This window comes from Lytechinus pictus, chromosome 6 (assembly GCF_037042905.1).
Source record: "Lytechinus pictus isolate F3 Inbred chromosome 6, Lp3.0, whole genome shotgun sequence".
Classification (NCBI taxonomy): Eukaryota; Metazoa; Echinodermata; class Echinoidea; order Temnopleuroida; family Toxopneustidae; genus Lytechinus; species Lytechinus pictus.
The window spans coordinates 10,611,464-10,633,187 of NC_087250.1; the positions used below are offsets into that span (position 1 = coordinate 10,611,464).

A 21,724-nucleotide genomic window follows, 5' to 3' on the forward strand; every position below is an offset into this window, starting at 1 on the left:
GAGAGACATTTTAGCGCTTTTTAATTGGCGATTTCCACCTTATGTAATACTTTCGTTATTTTTGAATGACAAAAATGATAATCCCCACATCATGACCTTTCCACTGATATATAATAAGGCCATATTCATAATCAATATATTTCTTCTTTAACCAATAGTCTAATGGGTATTGTTTATACGTTCATCATTTGCGTTAAACGGGGTCGCCTGGGAGGGTTTTCTGTAATGGAAAAAGTTTTCAAGAAAAGAAGTAAGAAAGAAAGAGAAAAGGAAATAAAGAGGGTGAAATGTACCATTTTCCGATGAATACGTGTCTATTTGAAATCTATGGCTATTCAATTTTTCAAGGTCTTTGCTATTGCCACATATGCCTTTTGTAACACCTAAAAGTATTGGCTCGTTGTGCTACTGGTCATTATATAGCCTAGAAAAAGTGAAGAGGAATGAGTATAATGGTACGAGATTTGCGCATACATTCGTAATTCCGAAACTTCGTTATTCCGAAGGTTCGGATATTTTGAAGGTTCGTTATTCCGATGATTCATATTTCCGAAGGTTCGCTAGTCGGAAAACGAAATGAGGTTCGTAATTCCGAAGGTTCGTTAGTCCGAAAACAAAATGATTAACGAACCTTATTTTGTTTTCGGACTAAAGAACCTTCGGAACAACGAACTTTATTTCGTTTTCGGATTAAGAAACCTTCGGAACATCGAATCTTATTTCGTTTTCGGATTATCGAACCTTCGGAATAACGAGCCTTCGGAATAACGCCACAAATGTTCGGATTAACGAACCCTTTTATGTTTTTGAATTAACGAACATCGAGGTATAGGTAATTTACGTGTTTCGGAATTACGAACCTAGCTTTAGAATAAAGCTCCTTCGGAATTACGAACCTCCGGAATTATGAAGGGTAACCCGAGATTTGGCCACGTCATACTCATGCCAAAAAATCGTATACTTTTTTTAAATGAAGGTTGATAAAAAAAAAATTGTGGTTGGCTTATATAAGATATCGGTTAAATTTTGTCCCCATAACTGCAATGTCACTTAAAATTTCGCCCTTTGTTGCCTCCTTTCACCCCCATCCAATCTGATGAAATCAAACCTTTGGTTTCTTTTTACGTAATTTGCTTGAATTAGAGAGTAGCCTCGAACTGCAAGATAGAGCTAAGTTCAGCACGATCGACCGGGACAATGATCAGTTACCGGGAAATGACACTTCATGCGCTCGACTGAAAGGGGCTGGATGGTACGCGGATTGCGGCAACGTCAGTTTCAACATGAGACGAACGGAGAACGGAACGATTGGGGAATGGCTGTTGGATGGAACGGTGATAAGGTTGGGAAGCTTTGAATTTGCCATGAGACCAGTTTGAATTGATGACAATAGGCGGCGCTGCACCATCCCGAGTTTGCTCAATCTCGAGATTTTAGCCTGATTGGCCCTCTTCTATGAGCCGCCGATTGTACCAATATTATATAGAACAATTATTTGTTATATAATAATTATTTATTAAATAGTAACTATTATTGATATATAATTTACATTTTATTTGTAAATAATTACTATCATATAAAATAACATTTCTAATTAGTTATATATAATTCCCAGTAATACTTCATTATTTGTAAATAATAATAGTTCGACATTCCATTATTTATAAATAATGATTATTTGTTTTTCATTATTTATAAATAATGTTTATTTGTTTTTCATTATTTATAAATAATGATTATTTGTTTTTCATTATTTATAAATAATGATTATTTGTTTTTCATTATTTATAAATAATGATTATTTGTTTTTCATTATTTATAAATATTGTTTATTTTTTCATTATTTATAAATAATGATTATTTGTTTTTCATTATTTATAAATAATGATTATTTGTTTTTCATTATTCATAAATAATGATTAATTGTTATTTTGTTGCCCTCTACGTTCGTTGGCTTAGATTAGATGATATCACCAGGTTGCACGGGCCTAATCACAAGTGGCAGGCCATAGATATTCATTCGAGGCAACCCATTGCTCAATTTTTAAATTTGATCTTGCTGATTGACAAAAATGAATTAATATGATTGACAATCTAACACTGATTCTAGGGAGGGTACCTACTGAACTTCTTTTTTCCAAATTGGAAAGATATATCACCACTATGGAACTAAATTTTTACTGGCGGAAGAATTAGGGTCATGTTACTCTCTCAAGTGATGATTTCGATCCCGTCAGGTGTAGTCTTCACAAATGCAAATTTTTGAAATGAGCCGGTTAAGGTACCTCTTTCTGGTCAGATATGGAATGTCAGACATTTATCCTATCCACTGGTAGTAAACATTCAACCCTCGAATTCCCTCCTTATTTTTAATGAATTCTTTTTAGGTGCCACTTTAACACACGAGTCTATGGGGATTGAATTAGGCCTGTGATACCACCAGCAAACACGTAATTGTGATTGATTTATGTAGCATCGGTAACAAACTAACGGCACTACAAGGTTGTGAAAATAACCCAAAGGGTAGTATTAGAAGCATTTGTGAAATGTTCTGAAACATTGCTAAAAGCTCTTATTTTGTTATGAATAACGCACATTGACCCCACTGTAGTTTCATAGAGAGCCACAATGATCAGCAACACAAAATCATTTTATCATCTCACCTTTTTCATATCTACTTTAGATGTAAGCTGAACTTGGCCATGGGTGTATTCCTATATTATTGAAGTTTTTATCTTTCACTTCAAAATGTTGCTGTTTCATCAAATCTATCACCCAGTCACATATTGATGCTTCAGTGACGTATATATATATATATATATATATATATATATATATATATATATATATATATATATATATATATATAAATGTGTAAAGTTTAAACGCAAGTCAAAAAATCAATCGCAAGTCCCAAATGCGCGCTGTTGATTGGTTTAAAATCAAGTTGCGCGTGATTGTTTTGAGTTGCGATCGATTGCAACTCTTTCTGCAACGGGCCCCAGGGCCCCGTCTTACAAAGAGTTACGATTGATCGAATCAATCGCAACTATGGACGGGCAGCAAAGTCAAAATATAAAATGCATCTTTAATTTATATATATATATATATATATAAGCAGATATGTTGCAAGCTACAACTCACATTCCTACTAGAGGTAATTGATTTATTTTCTTCATGTTTTTTTTGCTATTGTACATTGTTTTCTAATTCGACTGTAAAATTGAAAAAAGGTGATACCACAATAAGAGACCCGTACCTACCTAGCAGTGATTGGGAGGGTCCATACTAGCTCCCTTTGGTGTCAAACCCTTTCCGTGGCTAGGGTTGAATGAACTCTTATCATGGTGCTCCTATGGGATTCCGCTCCCAGTCTGATAAAATAATAATAATAATCCGCTTTTTTATATAGCGCTTAATCCATCAGAACGACGTGTCTAAGCGCTTTACAGATATATTATTACCCCGGTCATCGGATTTAATTAGTCATTCCCGCACTCAATGTGTGCACATCCTCCACTCCCTGGGGAGTATTCCAGTCAGTCGCCTGTGAGGCGCACACAGTACTGGACGAGCTACAATGACTTTCACATCCTACCGGGTACCCATTTAGCACCTGGGTCGAGAGTGGCAAAGTGTGGATTAACGCCTTGCCAAAGGACGCCAGACCGCGGTGGGATTCGAACACACGACCCTCTGTTTACAAGGCGAGAGTCGGAACCACTACACCACGGCACGTCAGGCGGCATTCAAGAAAAAAAAAGTTTAAAAGAGGGTGACGTAGGTCTTGAAGAAACCTTTGAAAGTTTTCAAATTCACAAGCCATGGCGAAATGACACGTCTCTAACAAGGAAACGTTCTCAAGTAACGACATTTGTCACCGCATGGATCCATTTTACCAATAGACATATTAGATTAAAATGAATATATATTCCATTGCCGGTTTGCCTGGAGAAACTTGTAGCGTTAGCACTGGCGTAAATCCGTGTTGAGGGGTGGGGGGATGACTGAAATATTTTGGAATTTTTTTGTTATCATGTTTTTAGATATGCAAGGAATTGTAATTGATATGTCCACAGTTGCTTACCGTAGGTCACGGCATTGTGGGGGCACCAGCAAAATTTTCGAATCACTGAGTGAGCGCGTGAAGCGCGCTCGGTTGCTAGTTATTCTGACCTAATAGAGACATTTTAAGGACAATGTCATTGAACGGATATGTATCTCACTGATCAAATAATGCGAGCGCGAAGCGCGAGCTGAATTTTTCATATTTACACCTAAAAAGGGACATTATAATCAAATTTGTGTAATCATGATAGGTACCTGTCTCGCTAAACAATGCGAGCGCGAAGCGCGAGCTGAAATTTTCGTACATTTTGACCCCAAACAGCGAGATTTTAAGGAAAATATTTTAGGAATCCATTAAGAGTATGCATATCTCACCATAGTCATCTAATGCAAGTGCCAAGCGCTTGCTGATTTTATTAGAATTACATCTGAACACATGAAACACTTTTTGTACTCATTGCAATCATGATTATCATACGCATCTCACTAATCAAATATTGCGAGCGTGAAGCGCGAGCTGAAAATTTAGATAATTTAGATAATTCAGACCTGAAGTGGGGCATTCTAAGGTTTCTTTGTAGGAATTAACTAGGACTATACGTATTCGCGCGAGCTGAAAATTTTTGATATTCAGATCAGAAGAAGGGACATTTCAAGGACTGATTTTAGGAATTCATGAAGAGCAGACATATCTCTCTAATCCACTAATGCGAACGTAATCACGGAAGGAAATGTTTTTATATATACGAAGACCTTAACATGGGGCAATCACCTTTTTAATCATGTAAAAGAAGCTTATGTCACTACATAAAACAATGATAACTCAAGTGCTAGGAAATATATTTAGTTTATATTGACTTGAAAACGGGATGTTTTAGTACAACAGGATTATATATCTCGTTGAACAGACAATGCGAGCACCAGGAACTATGAAGACGTAGGCCCTGGGCAAATTATGTTTCATGAAGTTATGATAAAAATGTTTCTTATGTAATGTAACATAACATAATTATAATATAACATTATAATGAATAATATATTTTTCTTTCCCACTACGTTTCTCTTCCTTTCTCCCTCTTTTCTATTTTTCCCCATTTCCCCGTTTTTGTTTTGGTCAGCCGATGGGGGGGGGGGGGGGGGGGGAGCATGTGCCCCCCCCGTAGTTACGCCACTGTATGTCCATATGGCAAATACCTCTCCAATATTATTATATTTTTACCCCATGATGGTTTAATTGTTTTATTAGAGATTACATTCAAGAACTTTTGACATTCCATCTTAATCCCTTCCCAAAGACCCCAACATTGATGAATTGGAAGAAACGGGGGTTTCTCTTCAATGTTATAATAAGGACATAAGTATTTCGTTTGGAAATGGTGAACTGGCTCTTTATTTGCATTTTATGATTCAATAATATTGTTTTATTTGTTAAGCGGTATTTTAGGAAGAATTTTCACCAATAAAACAATTATCTCTTGTGATTTTTTTATATTTCTTTCGTAAAAAAGTGGGGGGATGTTTGTACAGGCCATTCCCCCCTCCTCGAAAAGTGGGGGGGGGGGGATATATTCCCCTATCCCCCCGGGATTTACGCCAGTGAGCGTGAGGTACATCGGTAAGGGTATAGAAAGAAAAACTGTCTGGAAACTCATGAAAATGATAATTGTTAATCGAGCATTCCCATGACTACTGAAAGTCGCTTCCACAAACACAGCACTTTACGAAAGTGCTTCAAGTCATTTTCAAAGGAAACATTTTAATTGAAATAGTGGGCGTATTGAAATGTAGCATTACGATATACCAATTCGATGCAAAAAAAAAGGAAAAAAAAATCAAGTGATTTCAGTAACAGATCGCAGTCAGGTGAATTAATATTTGGAATGTTTTACCTAACTTATTGATTTTACTCGCTTGAGATAAAACAAAGTGATTATAACAATAAACAATACAACTCAGTATGTATTGGAGTGAATCTAAGAGTAGGCGGGAATGACGATCTCGAGAATCCTGTGAAATTATCCGTGCTACCAACTGAAACTTCAGTTTTGTGGATGCTGTATTTTAACGATAGAATATGGATTTTCCGCAACAGCTAAGCAGATCTGGGCCCCGTTGTACAAAGTATTACGATTGATCCGATCAATCGTTACTTTATGGAAATCCATCAGTGTCATAATTTTTCTACAGGAAATTTGCAAAATGTCCTTTGTTATCAAAGGAGAACACCCCAAATTGTCAAGAAATCAATGAATTTTTGGATATACATTCATCTCGAGATAAAAAAAAAAGTAAAGATGCATTTTATATTTTGACTTTGCTGCCCGTCCATAGTTGCTATTGATTGGATCAATCGTAACTCTTTGTAAGACGGGGCCCTGGGGCCCGTTGCAGAAAGAGTTGCAATCAATCGCAACTCCAAAAAATTACGCGCAACTTGATTTTAAACCAATCAACAGCGCGCATTTGGGACTGGCGATTGATTTTTTTGACTTGCGTTTAAACGCAACTCTTTCAGCAACAAACCCCTGTTCTAACATTAATGGCAGTGTGCACATGTATTCAAGATCAAGAGAAAAATGAAACAAACGAAACACAGCAACAAAGAGGAAGAAAAATAGAGACGCATTACCAAGAAAAAGAGGAAAGAAAAACGAAGTCGCGGATGCAGGATGTACATTTACACTGTAAAAACTGTGGTGTTAAAACTGACACCAGTGGGTGTTAATAGAGGACCACACCCTCTGGTATTAAAATTACACCCTAGAGATTGAATATAACACCAAAGAGTGTACATGTAACAACCAAAGGTGTTGCAATAACACCTATGGGTGCTAAACTAACACTGTCAATTTAACACCGGTGTAAAATCACTGGTGTGGTCCTCTATGTACACCGGTTAACACCGCAGTTTTTGCTGTGTATGAGAATCAGAATATCAAAATGAAACGTGAGAAGACTGAACGGAATGGGAAAAAAATAAATATAGAAATATATAAAATATAGTTTCTTTTTAGTTTGGCTATATAAGTATTGATGTTTTGGCAAAAATGGTAGAGTGCAATTTGAAGGGGAAAAACCAGTACAAAAGAGAAAATGAACGAAATATTCCTTGTTCACTCATATCAAAATCATAAGAACTAAGAGTGATAAATACATATCTTAAGCTAGATCTGACAATAGCGATACAAAATATAAAACCCAATGGTGATGTAGACAAATCAATAGAAATCTGAACGGCAAAGTCCTATTATCAAGAATTTATGTTTCAACAAAATCAATTTGTATTTGCTTCAACAGTTATTCGTCCTCTCAACAAATGGGAAATATTATTGATTTTATTTTCTCAATGCCAACAAACGAAATAAAAATCCAGAAAAGAGTTTTGAGGAAGAAATCGATATCCCGAAGATTAAAATCAAGATTTGGTCAGGTGTGATAATGCTATTCACTGAATCCGGGCTTTATTCTCCGTTTGAAATTTGTGACACTAGCCCCGTTCAGACTTGCGGGTATTTTACAAAGATTTTGGTTACATGCCGACTTGCACTACTACGACATTTCCTCCGACTGGGCTTCTCCAACCAGATTAGCTTACGTCTAGGTCTTGATAAGATATTTGGAATTTTAATCAATGCAAAAGAAAATTTTCATCCGAGAAATAATCCGCGTATGAACGAGGCTACTGTAATAAAATCGTTTATATGGGAAATGCCTAATGATCTCGTTCACGAGTGGCTCCACGAGGCAGTGGGGAGGGGGGGGGGGGGAGGGAGAGGGGAGGGGGTGGCGACTGCCCTCTATGATTCTTCAAGTAATGATAAAGGGTAAATGGGGGGGGGGGGCATGTGTGTTTTCCTTATCTGTTTTCACCTTTATTGTATTATGAAAACATCTTTTTTACAATCTAAGCAAAAGGGGACTGCAATCGGCAAGTCTAGCAGTTAAGCAGCCTCCTCGCCCAACCTGCCTATTGTACTTAATGAACTTTGAATTTTTTGATTAAGCTTAATGTTTTACAGCGTACAATTAATATCATACGTAACTTGAATTATATTTATTTGTTGGATATGGACATAAAATGAAACGTCCTGAATGAAAAAAAAAGGGGGGGGGGGAATAATAATATATAGAGTATAGAGGTTTTGACTGCATGTGTATCTCTATAGTAGGAAAAAAAAACGAAGGTCATCTTCAGCTCATCTCCGGTCCCCAATTAAAACACCCTGGATATATATATGAACTTGTGTTTATTATATATATATATATATATATATATATATATATATATATATATATATATATATTACATATATATCTATGTATTGTGAAAGGAAAGGGTCTTGAGGAAGTAATTGACATCCCCCTAAAATTAAATAAAGATTTGGTTAGGTGTGATAATGCTATTCGCTGAATCCGGGCATTATTCTCTGTTTGACCTTTCCACCCTTTCACACAATAAAACAAAAATCGTAATTTGAATGACGATTCCAGTTAAAAATAAGGCTAATGACGCTTTTTAGTACGTGTGAAACCAAACTAGAATCACGCTAATCACAATCACGAATTTGAATTCTACTTCGGAGGTGAATTCCAGTTAAGTTTCACTCAAATTACGGTACGAATTATTATCCTAACAATGATGATTCAAGATTCACGTGTGAGAAGGCCCCTTGTGACACTAGCACCGTTCAGACTTGCGGGTGTTTTACAAAGATTTAATTATGACCCTGGATATATATATATATATATATATAAGTATATAAATATATATATATATATATACATCCGACAAAGGAAATCATAATTGGTATAGTGTCGAAAAGCTGTCTATCTGACGGTCAATCGGTCGGGGTCGCCCTAGCCACTAACCCGTCGCTGTGGTGTAGTGGTTAAGGCACCGGCGCTCAAAGCTATATGTATATATATATAAACATAAACATATATATATGTATATATATATATATATATATATGTATACATTTTTTTACTAGATGTTTCTAATTAATTCCCCTATATTTTCTTCAAACAATACTTCGCTATTATCGTTGATCTACTACATTGCATTGTATTGTATTTATCATCTTTTCATAATGTTAACTAGATAATTCATTTACAAATTATTATATTTGTATATTGCACTCTAAAAAAGGTTTTCCATATTACGTAAAATAGGTGTATGCAGGTTGGTTCGGGAAAAAGACATTGAATATTTTGTAAATTCAATGTTGCATTGAAATTTATCTTAATTTCAACATACATTTTGCAAAATACCCAGCATACATGTATTTTCCTTTTGTACCCAATATTGGGTAAAATCTTGCTCAATGTTTTAGAGTGTGGTTTAGATCCTGATAAAGGGCATGTGCCCAAAAGCCTGACGAATACTGGTTTCTGATTTTGTTTCGGCCCTCTCTATACTCTTGATCTCAAATATATATAATCAACAAAATAATTGAAGGAAGGCCGAAGAAAACTTTCACTTTTACTAGTTTTATTTAATTTAAGATTCACTCTTATCAATTTAATCTTCAGAAAGCCTTTCAGAAAGACTTTCTGAAGATTAAATCGATAAGAGTGAATTTTTCTTCGGCTTTTCCTCAATTATTTTGTTGATTATTTTCTATCCTTGACGGAGAACGTTGTTCGTTCTTGGAAGACAATGATTATTTTCTGTTCAGTTGTATTTTGCTTTTTCCGACATCGAATAGGTAAAATATTTAAAAAGTCATAAGAAAAAAAAAAGTGTTATTCTTTAGAAGTGGTGCAGTAAATCAATAGTAATTACGGAATTGACCGGAAAAAGCTTCGAGAGTGGTTCTAAAGAAAAGCTTATTCGCAGAGGAAATTTTCATCGACTGATGAATGAGTGTGTGGGTAGGTTGGTGTGTCGTGTGTGTGCGGGTTCCATTGTGAGTCGGAAAAGAGTAAAGCAACAAGCAGTGGAGAATTATATATATGGTCGGAATATTCTATGATAGTCACTTTTGGGTCATGGATTTGCATGAATTCGGAGACTCTTTCTGACTGTGGAAGTGCAAAACAGGCAAGCATTTCATCAACTCTTCCTTCCTCCATAAAGGTTGACGAAAGAATTGAGTAAGTATTATATGTATTATTCTGTCTCCCTCCATTCTGTATTTGTATAATAATATCAATTTAGTGATTGACAGGGAGGGGGAGGGCAGGGGAGGGGGAGGAAGGGGGATGGGGACAGTGAGAAAGAGATAGAGAGCGAGAGAGAGACAACATATTTGTTGAAATTCTTTATAAAAGAAGTGCTATCCTTTTAAACAAAAAACAAAACAACACACACGCACACAAAAGCCTGCTATTTTTTTAACCCGGATTTTCTTTGGTTGAGAAAAATAAAGTTCCACACTCGACGCTAATAGATTTCGAAAAAGAAAAAAGCTTTTCTAGTAATCATCCATAATTAATATTGAACTATTTTGATAACTTATACATAAACACAAATGATTTATATTTTGTTCTCTTCTGACAAAAATTAATGTTAACATTATATCTTCCGAAGATTACGTTCTTAATTCTTATTAGAGATGACATATTTTTAAGAAATCATTTTGTTGCGAGTACCTAAAGCATTATAGTTAAATGCGTTTATGCAATTCTATTATTTGTATGAGCTGAATTGAAAATATTTTGTTATTCTGATGTAAATAGGCAAAACCAGGAATCAACGTCAAAATCATTTAGAATAATAATGAATGAGCCAGGACTTCTAAATTTTATTCATTTTCACTTAATTGTTTATTCAATAGACATGTATCGCATTAAAAAAAGTGAATTACACATGCATTACATGGTATTGCAACATACATGGTTAAAGAAATACAGATATGTAAAATTTGCACAGTAAATTATCGATAAAGATGAATACATAATAGAAGAATGCATACAATTAATTGATAAAATTATTCCTAATAAAACCCCTAAAACACGATAAAATAATGGTAATTTAAAAGAAAAATCACAATCGCCAAGGATGTAGATTAAACGTTAAATAATTTTCAATTTATTTCAGTTAAGATTTGTAATATACAGTGCGTCCCAGAACAAAACGAAACCGACATTTAGCGATGATTTATCATAACTTAATCATAAATAAAATAGACAAATGACCTACCAATGTAAAGCTTAGAATCTCCTCTTTCATCTGGTATTACTTAGATTATTCCTCATTCACGCATGATTGAGCAAAAACAATTTGAAGAAAGGATGCCAAAAACTCATTTGGTGGGGGGTATCTGAATTTCAAAAAGAAAATCACATGACTAAAAAGTTCAATATCTTCTCTTTTCTTTGATACCTAAATCACAGAAAATGGTCAAGTAGTAAAAAAGTTATGGTCCCTCGAAACAATGCTTGTATTTCCATAATTTTATTAAATAAACGTGTTTTCACCGGTTTCCCACTGAAGCTATCGCACGGTAACAAAAGACTTAATGCATGGCTGAGCGTCAACAAAACGGAGTGTCGAGTGAGTTTGAACGCCAGCCTGTAAAATCTCTTCATTTTATGAAATTATTGAAATTCAAGCTTTATTTCAAATAACCAGACCTTTGTTTTTTCTTGACCATTTTCTGTAATTGAGGTATCAAATTAAAGAGCAGATATTGAACTTTTTAAAAATGTGGTTTTCTTTCTAAAACCCAGATACGGCCCGCCAAGTGACTTTTTGGTATCCCTTTTTCAAATTGTTTTTGCTCACTCATGCGTGAATGAGAAATAAACTAAATAATTTCAGATGAAAGAGGAGATTCTAAGCTTTAAAATGGTAGGTCATTTGTTTATTGTATTTGCGATTAAGTTATGATAAATCATCGATAAATCTCGGTTTCGTTTTTTGTGGGACGCACTGTATATTAAGCATACGTACAAGATTAGGGAGGGCACTGCTTTTAAATCTGCTTGTCTTGCATTTGAATTTATTATATTTGTTTGCATTTCAAAGAAAATTATAATTTCTTTGATGAGGTAACCTGCAAGACTGACATAAATAATTTTTTTCAAAAGAAATAGCAAAATCTTGAGTAAGTTTCTCTATTCGGGAAAATATATATCCGGAAAAAAAAAATCCAAGCTGTGCATGTTTATGAGACCCTATGACAGCACACTATATAGATATACATTGATTACAATATACAAAGGATTTAGATTAGACAGCACTGCATGATATATTGGTTGGTTTAATGTTCTGTAAGTAAAAGAAGGGGCGATGTTTTGTTACCCTACGAAATATCGTTAAAATGGCCGTTACAACTACATGAATATACAATCATAGAAACTTTTCAACTTTTGATCACCTTTTCTACTCCAATTCAATTGGTTTAAAATTGATTATTTATTTAAAATAATTTTGTGTAATAGTATTGATATTGTAATTTTAAATTAATATTTTCAAGTGCCGAATAAATAATGATTAAAATTAATATATAAATGAAAATATGCTAATTATAGCATCAATAATTATAATTACTAAATCGCAACGTTATTTAAATTATGTTCAATATACCCTGTCTGGCCCCCTCAATATTGTTGTCTCATAACGCTACCGCAAATATCTCTTAGTAAAATTTCCTTTTTTTTGATAAAGGAAATTATTTTAAATTTAGATATTCATTGCTTTCAAATCCTTCGAGTCGACTAAATTCATTAAAACCTATCTCTAGCCTTGCTAAATCCCCCGAAAGTAAAAGACACTATTCCATTTCTTTACCAGATTGTATGTGCTCCCAAAATGTTAAGGATGTAAATTAAACCACTGGTGGATCCAGCGGGAGGGGGGGCAAAGCTGGCCAGTGCCCCCCCCCTTTTGAGAGGCACAATTAAAATTTGTAATGTAAAAATGCCGTTAAAACATAAGTGTGCCCCGCTTTAGAAAGTGAAGACCCTTTTTTTTTGCTTGTCAACTTTTTCCTCGGGAAAATGCACCCCTTTTGGAAAATCCTGGATCCGCCCCTAAACAAAAACATACTTTTTATTAGATAAGATAACCGATTTGACCGATCAAAAGTTATTTCGATCGGATTTTCGGTCAAAATAAAATATCCATTGCATATTTATGTCTTGTTTATATAGACCTCATTTCCAATACGCTTTGTCAGTAACTTTCTAACATCAAATGACTAAATCTGTAAAACCAATTTTGAAAAATCCCGAAAGAGGCACTAGATGCTGCATCCAATATCTAACGGACCCCCACTCCCCCCAAAAAATGCCAAATTGAAATTCAACGGGCGAAAACACATTAATGACCTGAACAAGATGCGTATATAGTAAATAATTACTGCTAGCGCGAGCAGAAATATCAAATCTACGTTCTGGCTTGATAAGGACTGTTTGCAGTTAGCCACGGAGACGACACATTTCAAAAATTAAATAATGCGAGCGCGAAGCGCGAGCTTAAATTTTTCGAAATTCCAACCTGGAAAACCATGAACAAGATAGGCATATAAATATACAATTGATGCGAGCAGGAAGCGCGAGGGGAAATATTGAGATTTTCATGTTTTGTAAATCAAGAAAAGGATGGGTAATATGGAATCTTCCAATATCAATAATGTGAGCGCGAAGCACGAGCAGAAAACATTTGATATTCTGATCTGAAACTGTATAATTTGAACACGTTTTAAATAAAGAAAAAGCTGGGTATCCTCGTATGTAGATTTAGACCTAGAAACTGGGCATTCTGAATACATTTTTTTAATGAATATCAATAATGCGAGCGCGCATTCAATCTCTAACGGACCAAAAAAAAAATGCCAAATTGAAATTCAATGGGCGGAAACACATTAATGACCTGAACAAGATGCGTATGTAACAGATAATTATTGCCAGCGCGAGCAGAAATAATAAATGTACGTTCTGGCTTGGTAAGAACTGTTTGCAGTTAGCAACGGAGACGACACATTTCAACAATCAAACAATACGAGCGCGAAGCGCGAGCTGAAAATTTTCGACATTCCGACCTGAAAAACCATGAACAGGATAGGCATGTAACAATTTCATCGATGCAAGCACAAAGCGCGAGGGGAAAAATTGAGATTTTCATGTCAAGGAAAGGATGGGTAATACGGAATCTTCCAATATCATTAATGTGAGCGCGATGCAAGAGCAGAAAACATTTGATATTCTGATCTGAAACTGGATAATTAAAGCACGTTTTAAATAAAGAAGAAGTTGGGTATCTTAATAAACATGCGTGCTCGTATGTAGATTTAGATCTAGAATCTGGGCATTCTAAATATTTTTTTTTAATGAAAATCAATAATGCGAGCGGGCGCTGGAAGTATTTGATATTCCGATCTGAAATTTTAAGAACTATTCCGAGCACTTTGTATGAAAATTCTTAAGTGGATATGGATCGCACTTACTAAATGATGCGCGAGCTGAATTTTTTTTATCATTTTGACTTAGGACAGGAAACTTCCAAGGACATTTTATCATTTGAAAATGATGACTATCTTGCTATTCCTCTTCTTAAGCGCGAGATGAAAATTGTCGATATTCCATTCTGATAAAGGGACAACTTGATTATTAAGAATTCATGAAAATGTTATTATATATCAGCCCATTGAGCAAGATATGTACCTCACATCAATGCGAGCACGAAGCGTACAAGATGTCTTCTCCTCAGACCCTCACCTTATTCTATTCACTCGTCTTCCTCCTCTTATTATTCCTCTTCTTTTTTTCTCTTTTCTTTCTCCTTCTTTTTTCTTTTCCCCCCCTTATTTTTCATTATTTTGCTCCTTCCACCAAAAAAGTGTGTGTGTGTTCGGGGGGACACAATATCAAATATACCCATAAGTGTGTTTTTGTGTGTGTGTGGGGGGGGGGGGGGTGGGGGGTGGGGGGACACAATATCCAATGTCCCCAAAAGTGTGTGTGTGTGGGGGGGGGGGTTGGGGGGACACAATATCAAATGTCCCCAAAAGTGTGTGTGTATGTGTGTGTGGGGGGGGGGGGACGTGTCCCTCTGTCCCACCTCGGATTTCGTCCAAGGTCATTAGATTAAGGTTTTCACCAAATAAATCTTGGCGAGCTCATATTTCACCCAGTGAAATCACTTTGAAGATGCTAATAGTAAATTCTCAAAACATCTATGTAAAAAGTGAACGCTCTTTTTCACCAAATGAAATTAATTTGGAGATGTTTATAGTCAACCATCTTTGTACCATGTAAACTCTCCCTTTTTTGCAGACATGGCGTGCATGGCTCTTGGGCAGCTGCCCCTGTTCCTGATGCTAGTTGCTGGGCTAGATGCGGGATTGGCTGAAAACACTTCTGCTTAGACGTCCTCACAGAATTCGTCTGAGCAAGAATGGACCTTTCAACTGACCACGAGTTTCTTTCAAGATGTTCCAAACCTGACCACAACGTCGACCGTGACAGAGATGGTCAATGTCACTGCTCTTGTCTCTGATGAAAACTTAGATGGTGGATTTTCCACTTGGGGCGATGAGGTTCAGACTGTAAAAACGGAGGAGAGAAGCGCATCCGGTTATGCTGAATCGTCCACGGAAAGTTTGGATATCGAGACATCCGATTCAGTCCCATGGAGATGGCACTATCCAACCTGGTCATGGTGGCAGTTGGTCCAACTAACGTCTTCCGTACTTGGTGTTGTCGGCCAAATGCTTGTCATGCTGGTTATTTGGCAACGCCGGGCCATGAACCGTTCTGCTGATACACTAATCGGAGCTCTAGCGGTTGCGGACTTCCTGACCTCTATTCTGATTTTGCCATTGCCGGTGGCAGTTAGTGTGCCATCCACACTCCTTGGAGAAATCTATTGCAGGTTTGTATTCAATGGTTTTTTCATGTGGTTGGCAGTCGGAGCCTCCATCCATACCCTTGCTTTGATATCAGTAGAGCGTTTAATAGCCATCATGTATCCCATTCTTTTCAACCGTTACTCCAGCAGAGAGAAGGCATCTGTTGCCGTTGCAGTTGTATGGCTGGAGTTGATGATTACGACTCTTAACCTAATTTTGACTTGCAGCGTAGAGGGCGTCAGTCATACCTGTGTGTTATCCTTTTCACCGTCACTTGGTAAGTTCTTCGGCGTTTATACGTTCCTTGTGTATTTTATAATCCCTGCTACGGTAATGCTTGTAGCACAGGCGGTGACTGCGGTCATTCTTCACCGAAAATCGAAACAGTTCAACGAAGGCAAAGCCCTTCAGAACAGGTCTAAGAGCTTATTGACTGCCAGAAAACGGGTCATCCAGATGCTATTCGTGGTCGTCCTGATTTTCATCGTATGCTGGGGTCCAAACAATGTTGCGTACTTTCTCTTTAACTTTGGGTTTATCAGCAGGAGGTTTGCCTTCAGCAACAAAATCGCATTCTTACATTGCTTGCCTTCTACAACTCATGTCTGAATCCCATCGTGTATACGGTTCGGCATCCGGAGTTCCGACAAGCTATCTGCGGTTTGTTTTCGGGCTCAAAAGTTCAAGGAGGGGCGTTATTTGAGTACAAAACTGAGCGAAAGGTTCCGCCGACAGGACAAAAGGTCGCTTGAGATTAATGACAGAAGAAAAGGGCGTCGCGACCATATTTACAACACACATGTAGAGTAATCAAAATAAAAGTATCTTCATAAAACATGTAAAAGGTTCTGTTTTAGACATAGTGTAGGGTGTAAACATCTTCAAGAAAAAAAGTATGCTGTGAAACGTTAAACGTTAGTAGGAGTTTCTGCAATTTTTATTCTGAAATCAATAGTGAATGAAAATGTTCACATAATAAAAAAGGTATAAATGAATGCATTTAAAACGTGACAGTCATAGAGATAAATAATACAGACAGAGATCGATAATTACATTATACACAAAGTGTGTGTTTTATATGTACATGTAGTAAGTTGAGTAAATACGGTTTATTTCGAATTCGTCTAATGCCAATTCGTCAAATTGCCAACCCATCGACTATCATTTGGTCTACCATCAGTTCATCCACTCACCACATGGTCTACTTCTATTTAGTTTACTGCCATTTCGTCTAATAACCAGTTGGTCCAATAGCTATTTAGTCCATATACTATTTGGTCCAATTAGACTAAGTGTTAAATTGTGCAAAATTAATGAAAATAAAATGGATATTAGACCAACCGGTTATGAGATGAAACGCTCATAGACGAAATGGTGATTAGACGAAGTGATGACTGGACCAAATGGTTAATGGACCAAACGATTGTTAGACGAAATGTTGATGGACGGAATGGCATTAGACTAAATGAACGTAGACCATGTTGTGAGTGGACGAGTTGGCAGTAGACGATTTGACAATTTACCTAAAATACAGGGGCAAGCTATTATGAGCAAGAAACTGCAGAAAGCAACAATAGCAGTCAGGAGAATTCGATTGGAAGTAAACGTAACTTCGGGAATTACTGATTTTAATATCTACAAAACATAATTGGATATGTTCATCGCACCATGTGATTTACAATCACACCTGTGCACCAGTAGGAATAAACCTGAATTTGGATATCTGTCGCCTTTAAAGTATCGTAGATTAGTGGGTCAGAGACACAAGTACACCTTACACGATCATGTATCATTTTCAAAATATTTTATTTGAGATTTTATTTTTCAAAATAAATCATGATATAATAATAATAATAATATGTCCATTTATATAGCGCAGTTACTATGTGCATATACTCAACTGCGCTTTGATACCTGGTATCATATTATTACCCCAGCTGTAGCTGAGCCGCCATATTAATAGGCGCTCAAAAGCGTTCAAGGAAAAATCCTACCGGGTACCCATTCACCTCACCTGGGTCGAGTGCAGCACAATGTGGATAAATTTCTTGCCGAAGGAAATTACGTCATGGCTGGGATTCGAACCCATGACCCTCTGTTTCAAAGTCCGGAGACTAATCCACTGGGCCACAACGCTCCACATTACATTAACAATTCCCTACAAGGGTGAAATCAGTCATTCGACTTTTTTTTTAATATGAAATGTGATATTAAAACAGTGAAAATTCCATCAACATACATTTCATGTGAATTAAAATTAATCAATGTGTGCGAGTAAAAAGATTAAATTTCAAAGATTTTAGGAAAGGTCGACGTAGCAATCTTTAAATATATATAGCCTTATTATAGAGCGCTTTCTATATTCAATATTAAAAATCAGGCTCTAAATTAGATTTAAATTATTTCTTTTGAAATGTAACTTAATATGGTGATTAATCAATAACACTCTCTCTATAAAGCTGAATTTCAAAATTCGGATTTAAATTGAATAAAAAATATTAATTTCTAAAACTATGTTAATATGGTAAATAGTTTGCATTCAAATTTCTGCAGTAGTACGCCATTTCAGAGAATATAGGTTAAAGAATACATTTTCAAATTAGATATCAATACCTTTACTTTAATTCAATTGAATTAAATATAAAGTAAAGTTTCACGTGAGCCTTTTGTTATGTATTGTAAGAACATGGGATTTATAATTACAATCAACCAAAGCTTTTATAAATCAATTCAATGTTCACTAATATTAGATTCTTAGAAAATAAAGTGTAGATTAGATGACTCGAAATAATACATTTCTTTCGTATATTTGTTATTATTATTATTTATTTATTTGTTTGTTTGGCGCCAACAGTGCCCGGAGTATAAAAGCGAACCGAATCACTGCGGTGCACATGTCTCTAATACCGATATAACTGATTAGAGTCGATATCTACTGTATATGCGAAGGTATCTATAGCACAATATATTGACTGCTTGGTTGTGTAATATGAAATTCTATGACTCATTCAATTGAATTATGTTTCGCTTCGGACCATTATTTTTCCTATACAAGAATACTATTTCAGTGGAAAGAAATGTGACGATACACACCCTATAGTTCTATATTAAAGCTTATATTAAACCTACCTTTATTTTGGGTAAGTCCCTCACAAGTGAATGCCACTAACCCTATTCATTTCTAGATTATATGAATATGTGTGCCTTAAAACGGTTGCCATGTGAAAGATATAAAAACGAAAATGCGTTTTCTCACTTTGTATGTCCTGTCCAAACACACACACCTTGTTTGATTATTGTGGTAATTGTATGTAAGTGTATGATTATTTTTTCATTCAATTCATTTCGAGCCAATGAATGGTTCATACAACATGGGTGAACTCTAATCGTAAGCTTAAAAAAACCGTGTGTTATTATATAGGCTTGATAAGGAGTTTTATAGCAAGTAGATCAAATAATGTCCCACCCGAATACAAAATAATCAAATAAATGAAATGAATAGTCAATAAAAAATGATTAAGAAGGTAAATGATAATAGATGAAAAATAATAAATATAAGATATACTGATTCAGGTGCTTGCAGCTTTTTGAGGAATTATTTCCTGCCATTCACCTTACCTGGGTTGAGAACAGCATATTGTGCATAGATTCGTGCTGAAGGGAATTACGCCATGGGTTGGATTCGAACCCACGACCCTCTGTTAAAAAAGTCCAGAGACTAATCCACTGGGCCACAGCGCTCCACAGCAGTGCCGTTGTGGGAATAAAGAAAGGAATTACTTCCACTGATCCCGTTTTATACCTCTGCAGGTTCAAGGACCTCTTTGTACAGCTACTTATATTTCCCGTACATTTGATTTTTATATACCACAGTGTTTAGTAATTATGTGAAGAGAAATAATATGTAGAAATACACTATTTGATGTAATTGATGATTAAATGTATATGTGCGTGATTATCATAAAAATGTTTTTATTTTCTTTCATTATTTCATATACTGTATTGTTTTACACTTTAACATAAACATCGGAAGTTTCCAAGAGGAAACCCTGAAAATGTTATTTAATAAGCATCATTAGATGATTTCCAAGGGCGTAGACTGGGGAGTGCACGTGCACCCTCCCGCTGAGGCAGAGGAGTTCCGACACTGGCAGGCAAAACGAAATTTGTACCCCTTCTTCTGCTTTCAACAGCGGATTTTCCAAACTTTGGTCCCACCTCCCCAAGATGTGCGCCCCCCTCCATATCACTTTAGGTCCTCCTCCCCATGCTTAAACCAGCCTACGCCCTTGATTCCTAATAAGTAACGTAGTTATTATTTTCTCTCCATAGCCGGCAAATTGCCAATACGTCCACTGCCAACTCGTCCATTCACCACATGATCTAGCTTCATTTAGTCTAATGCCATTCCGTCCATCAAGATCTCGTCTACCAACCATTTGGTCCAATCATCACTCCGTCTAATCACCAGTTCGTCTATTACCATTTCGTTTAATAACCAGTTGGTCTAACACCCATTTCCTTTTCATTAATTTTGCACAATTAACACTTTAGTTTAATTAGACCAAGTGGCATATGGACTAAATGGCTATTGGACCAACTGGTCAGGGACCTGGGAACGATTTTTTCAGTGGGGGTGCTGAAATCTCTCCTCAGAGGTGGGGGGGGACAGACACAATTGAGTTTAACATTATTACACACACACACACACATATATATATATATATATAAAAATATACAATCACTTCTTGGCTTTCTTCTTATAAAAGAACATAAATATATAATTAGATAATTCGAGCGCGAAGCGCGAGCTATTTTTTGTGGAAATTTCATGTATTTTGTCCTGAAAATTGAACATTTTGAGCAATGTTTGTGGTCCAAGATGCGTATGTAACAAATAATAATTGTGAGCGCGAGCAGATATTTTTTTTATATACGCTCTGGCCTGATCGAAAGGGACGTGTTATAGGACTGTTTTACAGTTACCCATGAAGACGATACATATATCAACAATCAAATAATGCGAGCGCGAAGCGCGAGCTGAAAAATTTAACATTCCGACCTAAATACTGGACATTCTAAGCACGTTTTTTAATTATGAGCAGGATAGGTATATTTACAATTGATGCGAGCGCGAAGCGCGAGCGGAAACAAAATTGAGATTTCAGACCCAAAAAACGAGAGATTCTAAGTACTTTTCTAATCATGATGAGTATAGGTATAAAACTATACAATTGATGCAAGCGCGAAGCGCGAGCGGAAATAAAAATGAGATTTCAAACCTAAAAACGAGACATCAGTGTACTTTTCTAATCATGAACAGGATAGGTATATAACTATACAATTGATGCGAGCGCAAAGCGCGAGCGGAAACAAAATTGAGATTTCAGACCTGAAATGTAAATCAAGAAAATGATGGGTAATTGGATATATTCTTAAATTAATAATGTGAGCGCGAAGCACGAGCAGAACAATTTTTATATTCTGATCTGAAACTCCACACTGAATGTAAAATGGTTTGAACAGATAAAGAATACTCAGACGAACATAAGAATAAAGATTTGATCAAAATCAGACAAGGAATCACAGTTATTGAATTTTTAAGATTAGCATTATTCCCCACTTGTTCTTTTGTATTTTATTATATAAAATTAGGTTTATTCAATATTTTCCTTTCAAGAACCAAAACAGTTGAATTGACAACTGATTTAGTCCATTAGATATTCTTTGCTGCAACTTATTCCATTATAAGGGAGACATATATCATTCATTCTGGTATGAAAAAATGAAACAATTTTGATTCCACAAGGAACAGCTAGGATAGTGGGGATGTGACAGCATTGATCAGCCCACCTATT

At 35.9% G+C, this 21,724-nt stretch overlaps 1 protein-coding gene across 1 annotated transcript; it reads left to right on the forward strand.

Moving 5' to 3' along the window:
• The first annotated feature begins 15,309 nt into the window (after nucleotides 1-15,309).
• On the forward strand, nucleotides 15,310-19,759 carry LOC135154406 (neuromedin-U receptor 2-like). Its single transcript, XM_064100553.1, has one exon. The coding sequence runs from the start codon at nucleotides 15,486-15,488 to the stop codon at nucleotides 16,473-16,475; it is 990 nt and encodes a 329-aa protein (XP_063956623.1). The 5' UTR covers nucleotides 15,310-15,485; the 3' UTR covers nucleotides 16,476-19,759.
• The last annotated feature ends 1,965 nt before the right edge of the window (nucleotides 19,760-21,724 follow it).

What these genes read in the sequence shown, in the direction of transcription:
- LOC135154406 (XM_064100553.1), top strand. Translation starts at nt 15,486, where the DNA reads ATGGTCAATGTCACTGCTCTTGTCTCTGATGAAAACTTAGATGGTGGA.